This window comes from Penaeus japonicus, unplaced genomic scaffold, assembly GCF_977035675.1.
Source record: "Penaeus japonicus unplaced genomic scaffold, GWHDUDI00000001_assembly GWHDUDI00000008, whole genome shotgun sequence".
NCBI lineage: Eukaryota > Metazoa > Arthropoda > Malacostraca > Decapoda > Penaeidae > Penaeus > Penaeus japonicus.
In genome coordinates this window covers 29,500,340-29,508,081 of record NW_028234410.1, presented here as the reverse complement: position 1 = coordinate 29,508,081, position 7,742 = coordinate 29,500,340, and the positions used below count along the sequence as shown (strand labels likewise).

At 46.2% G+C, this 7,742-nt stretch overlaps 1 protein-coding gene across 1 annotated transcript in view; it reads right to left on the bottom strand.

Moving 5' to 3' along the window:
- Window positions 1-1,044: 1,044 nt before the first annotated feature.
- Window positions 1,045-7,742, bottom strand: part of LOC122249654 (roundabout homolog 3) — a gene marked incomplete in the record, with an annotated part of 369,665 nt that continues 362,967 nt past the window's right edge. Inside the window, 5 exon segments of the mRNA XM_086539284.1 lie at window positions 1,045-2,925; window positions 3,390-3,494; window positions 4,573-4,805; window positions 5,664-5,811; window positions 6,578-6,858. Coding sequence (XP_086395410.1) covers window positions 2,050-2,925; window positions 3,390-3,494; window positions 4,573-4,805; window positions 5,664-5,811; window positions 6,578-6,858 — 1,643 coding nt within the window.

Below are 7,742 nucleotides of genomic sequence, written 5' to 3'. Positions count from 1 at the left end.
AAACGATTGTATATTTTTTCCCACGAGAAGTAAAATTATTTCCACCCCGTTTCTTGTTTTGACTAGAAATACCTCTTTAACCTTTAATCTTATTCCTCCAAAGTCAAGGTATGGTATATCAAAATTCCTAATGGCTAATATTTCATCCAGCACATACAACCTAAAGATTCTTCTGATAGTCTAACGTCCCAAAATACAAGACTTGGCTAAAGCCATGGGGACCTGCCATGTATTTCACCTCAATTAGATACTCTTATCTATATTTTCTTCTCGTGATTATGATTTTCTAATCTCTCTCTTCTTGTTCCCTCTGTTGTCAAAATACATACAGTTTGCCTCCAATCATGCAGGAATATCTAAAACAATCCCTAAAGAGATATAATTGGAGGTCCTGTATATGACTATACTGTTGTTGTATCTTTTTTTATTACATCATTATAATACAATGTGAAGCGAGTCATTATCATCAAAGAAGATAGAGCATGAACAGGCTTACCAACCACAAACACTCAAATCTCTGGGAATTGCAGCTCGAGAAAAATATTTTTTGAGAGAATATCCGGGAAAAAATGACGCTCTATAGAAATTCGTTATCTAATGATACAGAAACCATATGAAAATATTTCGTCTATATTTGGCACAATATGTTTTTTTTTTTTTTTCGTGTGTATCTACTCCGCGAAAGGGTATATTTAATCCTGCAGTTCTACGCAAGGCCAATGAAAAATGAATAAATAAAGGAAAATAATAACCTATGTACACATCCCCGTCAAAATCTGGATCCGATCACCCTGTTTGAGTCGGCTCCCTTTCATGGACGCCTTTCCCTTACTCTTTCTTGGTAAATAGACAAGTGGAAGCTAGACATTTTCTCACGGTAGGTTCCTTACACACGCTTGGCACACGGAAGTAACACGCATACGAATAATAAATGAATACAGTGGTATCATATCCCCCATAGTCATAGTGGGGCACAGGGAGTACTCACGCCATACCAAAAAAAAAAAAAAAAAAAAAAAAAAAAAAAAAAAAAAAAAAAAACGCTTAATATATATATCTTTTCCTTTATGAATGTAGTCTCTCTGGAGACAATTTTCTTTTCCTTTATTATCTTTTAGGATATTTTTTTTTCTTTTCTCATGTTGGAAAAAGAGAGATTATGTCTGCTTGTTTTTTTATATCATGTTCTTCACCAGAGAAGGTCATTTACTTCGCTATGACTGACGGAACACGTTTTTTTCTGGATGTGAGAAAAAAAAAGGAATACATTTTTTTCTGACGTAGAGGGAAATTATTTTCGGCACGGTGATGTAGAAAAGTCTTTCATGTACTACACACCCAAATTGTCTCTTTTTCATATTGGAACATCTAAGAAAATGCACTCGCAGACACATAGCCAATAAAACTCTCAATATCAAACAGAAAAGATTCTATATCAATTATACTTTAAAAATGATAAATATATATCTACTTCACTTTCACGAGGAGAGTCTGGGTCTCACTTCATGGAATACCAACGTATAATTGTGAGCTTTATTTCAGGTTTCCTTGCCCCATCTTCTCGAGAAACCACGAAGAAAATGCGACTGGCTTAAAGGTTAACATAGCTGTATAATGCCTATTGACAAGTCCACTCACACACCAGCAACATATAAGAGTATCTTGCACCTTTTCTGGAAAAAATCTATAATGTACAAATGTAAGTTTGTCTCATCTACCAAGTGTGAGGTATCCCTGGGTTCACCGGGCCGATGAGCTCTTATTTCTTCCGCAGCTTCTCCTCCTCCTCTCATTCACTGGCCAGAGTTTATACTTGGTGAATCAAGTTTATTCCCTAGTTCACTAGAGATACAATACTATGCAACACTCGGCTTGGCTAAAGTCTCACTATGATTAGCACTACGCTTTGCCTGTGTCTCTGAGAGCAAACATGAAAGCTCAAAACTATAACGAGGCGCGGGCAATGCCGGGCACAGCCACGCCGCCGTGCCTCCTCCTCCACCGCTTCCCCTTCGAAGCTGGACTCACTTCCTAGGAGTCCGGACGGCCTTATAGCTTGGTCTGCTTGTCGCAGGTGGCGTAGAAGGAGGCATCCGTGTCCTCGCAGGAGCCGCAGGACACCGCGTCGCTGGGGGCGCCGTCCACCGCGCTCGAGTCGGGCGACGTCCCCGCCTGGCCTGTCCTCGAGCCTCCGCCGCCTCCGCCCTCGCCGCCCGTCTCTCCTCCCGTCTCACCGCCCGTTTCGCCGCCCGCAGATCGCGTCGACCCGCCGTACACGCTGCCGGCGTCGCGGCTGCACCAGTAGTCGCCGTCGGAGCGGACCGAGCCGCCGCCGTACACCTGGCTGCTGTCCGTCCGTAACAAAGCGTCGCTTTCGAGGGAGATCTGGCGACGCGGACCCATGCGGCCGTCGTCGATCGCAGGCGAGCCCGGCGGGGAGCTCCAGCCGTAGAAGTTGGGGCGGTACGAGTGCGTGGGCATGACGGGGGCGCCAGCATCGTAGGGCGCGACGCGGGTGGACTCGTGGCAGCACGGGCGGGAGAGCGAGTAGAGGGACCCGCCCGACGCCCGCACCGACCGCGAGTGGCTGCAGCGACTCGCACGACTGCTGTTCCGCCGACACGACGACGACGACGACGAGTTCCGAGAGCCGCACGTGCTGCAGCGGCCGTGGTGGTTGTGGGAGTGCGAGTGGTTGTGGGAGTGCGAGTGGTTGTGAGAGTGGGAGTGGTGGTTGTGACACTGGTTGTGGCTGCAGGCGCAACAGCGCCCTTCGTCGTCGCGGCGCATGGCGTCGGTGAGGCCCTCGATGCTCTGGTACGTGTTCGTCGAGCCTCCGTAGGGGGAGCCGCCCCCCTCCAGGCTGGCGGTGCGGGAGGGACGAGGGGAGGCCACGCGCGTCGCCGAGTAGCACGCGTACGGAAGCTGCGGAAAGACAGGAGGGCGGGCGTTAGAGGGGGATCCAGTAGGCTTTGTGGGATGGCGGCCGAAGGACTGTGGGCAGAGAGAGAGAGAAAGAGAGAGAGAGAGAGGGGGGGGGGTAGAGAGAGAGAGAGAGAGAGAGAGAGAGAGAGAGAGAGAGAGAGAGAGAGAGAGAGAGAGAGAGAGAGAGAGAGAGAGAGAGAGAGAGAGAGAGAGAGAGAGAGAGAGAGAGAGAGAGATTGATAGATAGATAGCGAGATAGATAGATAGATAGAAATATAGAAAGACAGTTAGACAGAAAAATAAGTAGATAGATAGATAGAGACAGAGACGAATCAGAAATAAATCGGATACGACGTGATTCAAGAACAAAACATAGAGCGAGATGAATATAATCACAAGAAAATCCTATCCATCGAAAGTGACAGACAGAACATCATAAGACCCAGAGTATCACAAAGACTCACTTCCTCCAAGGTGTTTGTCCTGAAGAACTCACGATGCCGGTGTGAATCAGGTGGGGGGTTGGGCGGCGGCGGGGGGACGAGGTCACGCAGGGTCAACGTCACGCCCTTCAGGTGGAGGGAGAAAGAGGGGAAGTTAGGTCAGGGATGAAGGTGATGGGGGTGATGGGGGTGGGATGGTGGGGGGGATGGGATGGGGGTGGGATGGTGGGGGGGATGGGATGGGGGGAGGTGAGGGGGGGTAAGGATGGAGTGGGGGTGGAAGTGGGGGTGAGGGTGGGGATGGGGATGGGGATGGGGATGGGGATGGGGATGGGGATGGGGATGGGGATGGGGGGGATGGGGATGGGATGGGGATGGGGATGGGGATGGGGATGGGGATGGGGATGGGGATGGGGATGGGGATGGGGATGGGGATGGGGATGGGGATGGGGATGGGGATGGGGATGGGGATGGGATGGGGATGGGGATGGGGATGGGGATGGGGATGGGGATGGGGATGGGGATGGGGATGGGGATGGGGATGGGGATGGGGATGGGGATGGGGATGGGGATATGATATGATTGATAATGATAATGAGTTAAATATTGATGAAATGATAAAGAGAATGATGATGATATAATAATGATAATAATGATGATGATGATGATTATGATGATGATGTTGATGATGATGATGATGATGATGATGATGATGAGGATGAGGATGAGGATGATGATGATAATGAGGATGAGGATGAGGATGAGGATGAGGATGAGGATGAGGATGAGGATGAGGATGAGGATGAGGATGAGGATGAGGATGATGAGGATGACGATGAGGAGTAAGAAGAGAAAAATCCCGATGATAAAGATAAAAATGATGATGATGATGATAGTATATATAATGAAAATGATGATAATGATGGTGGCTATGATAATGATGGCGATGATGATAGTGACAGTGAAAATGATAATGCTGGAAATGAAAATCAAGATGATGATATGGCAATTATTACAATAATGATAATTAAAATAGCTAGAAAAAGTCAAATAACACAAAACAAACAAACAAACTCGATAGGATAAATTTATTCAAGTCCATATATCTACACTTTTTATACCAGGTAATTTACCTAAAAAAAAAAATAAAAAAAAAAAAAAAGAAGAAGAAGAAGAAGAAAAAAACGATTCCCGTGAAACTCACTTTGTGCAGAAGATGCGGCTGTGAAGTGAAGGGATTGACGCTATAGGGAGACGCGCCCTTGATGGGTCCGTGGCGGCTGATGTGATGGGCGAGGGTGGTGCTGAGGGCGCCTCTGGGCGTGGAAGTGAGCCTGGGTCCGCCCCCACCCGTGAAGGAGAGGCTGGACGAGCCCACGAGGGCGGGGGAGGAGGTTTCGATGAAGAACGGCCGCTTGGATTCCGCCATGGACTTATCTGCGGGAGAGAGAGCCATGGGGGGCGAGGTGAGGCGAGGTCAGGTTGGGGCGTTGGGGAGAGAGAGCACTATGAGGGGAGAGAGCCATGGGGGGCGAGGTGAGGCGAGGTCAGGTTGGGGCGTTGGGGAGAGAGAGCACTATGAGGGGAGAGAGCCGTGTGGGGCGAGGTGAGGCGAGGTCAGGTTGGGGCGTTGGGAAGAGAGAGCACTATGAGGGGAGAGAGCCATGGGGGGCGAGGTGAGGCGAGGTCAGGTTGGGGCGTTGGGGAGAGAGAGCACTATGAGGGGATAGAGCGTTAGAGAAGAGAGCATCATGAAGAAGGGCATTGTGAGAAGAGAGAACTATGAGGAGAGAGCACTGTAAAGAAAGGGGTAGTGAGGAGAGAGAACTATGGGGAAAGAGCATTGTGAGGCGAGGGCACTATGAGGAAAGAAAGAGTATTGTGAAGAGAGAGCATTATGAGGAGCGAACGCTATGCGGAAAGAGTATTGTGAAAAGAGTGTGAACTATGAGGAGAGAGTTGTGAGGAAAGAGCACTGTGAGGGAAAAGTTAGCTGTACATATCGTCATTACAGATCTCTTCCTTCTATGAATACCACAAGCTGTCTGCATTGTGTAATGCGAAAAATACAACGGTAATAAAAACAAGCAAGCAACACGCTTTAACATCAAAACCCCCTTTTTTCCTTCATTCCAACAACAGCAAACAAAAACAAAAACAAAAAAAGTGTTCAAGCAGATGAGACAATCAACCAAAACTCAACTCTTCTATCTATTCATAATACATCATATAACATCATAGGATGAATATCTTTATCTTGCACCCAAACTAACTCCCAAGAAACAATCTACTCACCATCGCTGTCCGTATTGTTGAGCATATCCTGGGAGAGTTGTGAACTGAAGTTATCGTCGTGCTTCCCCTGATGATGGTGATGGTGATGATGGTGAGAACCTTTCAGGAGAGGTACACACTGCGGCAGGGACATGAACTTCTCGGAAACCTGAAGTGGGAAGTATGTGATATTGATCTTTCTGGTTGTCAAAAGAGTAATGTATTAGCGATATGTGAATGGGATGTGTTGCCAAAGGATATTAGACAACCAACACTACGGAAATAAGTGGAGTAAAACGAGGGATTGACTATAAGATATAGCTCACTACATCACATATATATTTAAAGAGTGAGAGAGAGAGAGAGAGAGAGAGAGAGAGAGAGAGAGAGAGAGAGAGAGAGAGAGAGAGAGAGAGAGAGAGAGAGAGAGAGAGAGAGAGAGAGAGAGAGAGAGAGAGAGAGAGAGAGAGAGAGAGAGAGAAGAGAGAGAGAGAGAGAGAGAGAGAGAGAGAAGAGAGAGAGAGAGAGAGAGAGAGAGAGAGAGAGAGAGAGAGAGAGAGAGAGAGAGAGAGAAAGATAGATAGATAGAGAGAGAGAGAGAGAGAGAGACAGAGAGAGAGAGAGACAGACAGACAGACGAAAGACGAGAGACAAGAGACGAGAGAAAGAGAGAGAGAGATAGGGAGAGAGAGAGAGAGAGAAAGAGGAAGAAGAGAGAGAAGACGCGCTCTCAGAGTAGTCTCTCTCTCTCTCTCTCTCTCTCTCTCTCTCTCTCTCTCTCTCTCTCTCTCTCTCTCTCTCTCTCTATATATATATATATATATATATATATATATATATATATATATATATATATATATATATATATATACATATATATATATGTACACAAATACATAAATACATATACTTTTCTCACACACACAGGGCCCCACCTTATTCTTGCGGTTGTTGCAAGCGGCCAGGACAGAGGCGGACGCGTAAGCCTCGGCGCTGATGTCCATCTCGCTCTTCTTGCCGGAGGTGAAGGTCCCCAGGGAGTCGATCTCGGCGTACTCGGGGGCCAGCGACGCCAGGAGGTCCCGGTCCTGGGCTCCGCTGCCGTTGACGACCTTGGCTTCCGGTTTGTCGCCGTCCGAGGGCTTCCAGCCGCTCTCCGGCCACAGGTTTTCGCCGCCGTAGAAGTTGGCGAGGTTGCTGGTCTTCGTCACGGAGCCTGAGGCGAGAGGAGGAAGCGGGGCGGTTAGTGTTGTTAGTGTTGGCCCGCCATTAAGGGCTGTTTGCTTTGCTTTGTGTGGGGAGCGGGATGAAGGGAGGGAGAGGAGGAGGAGGAGGAGGAGGAGGAGTGGCGGAAGAATGGAGGGAGGAAGAGAGGGGAGATGAGAGAGAGTAAGCGATAAAGAGCGGAAGAAAATGTGTATATATACTTATATATATATATGCACACATATGTATGTATATATATGTATATGTATATATACATATATATATATATATATATAATATATATATATATATATATATATATATATATATATATATATATATTATATATTATATATATATATATATGGATGGTTGAGGAAAGAGAAAAATCTCAATAGAAAAATACCCACAGCTCTTGAACAAACAAGAAAGCCCAGCCAAATGCAGCACAAAAACACAACAAGAAATCGTACGCTGCTTAACAAAGGACTGTCATCTTAATACGGAGGCAAGATTTCCATGTCATAAAATGTACCAAAACACACTCGAGTCACTTAACGTTGCTGGTATGGAAGACGAATGAGAATGCGACGGAACGGATATAAAAGAAGAAGAAGAAGAAGAAAAAGAAGAAGAAGAAGAGGAAAAGGAGAAAGAAAATGGAATATGAGAATGATATAGAAATAAAAAAAGACGATTGGGAAAATGAAAATGACAGAAGTAGAGGATAACAATATGAATTAAATGGGAATTATAGAAGAAGGATTATGAAAATGGTAGGTAAACAGTGATGATAATGATAGAAAAGAACGACGAAAATGTCAGATAAAGAAAATAAGAAGGACAACAAGGGAGAATGTGAGTGATAAAACAAGAAGAACGGAATATATAAAA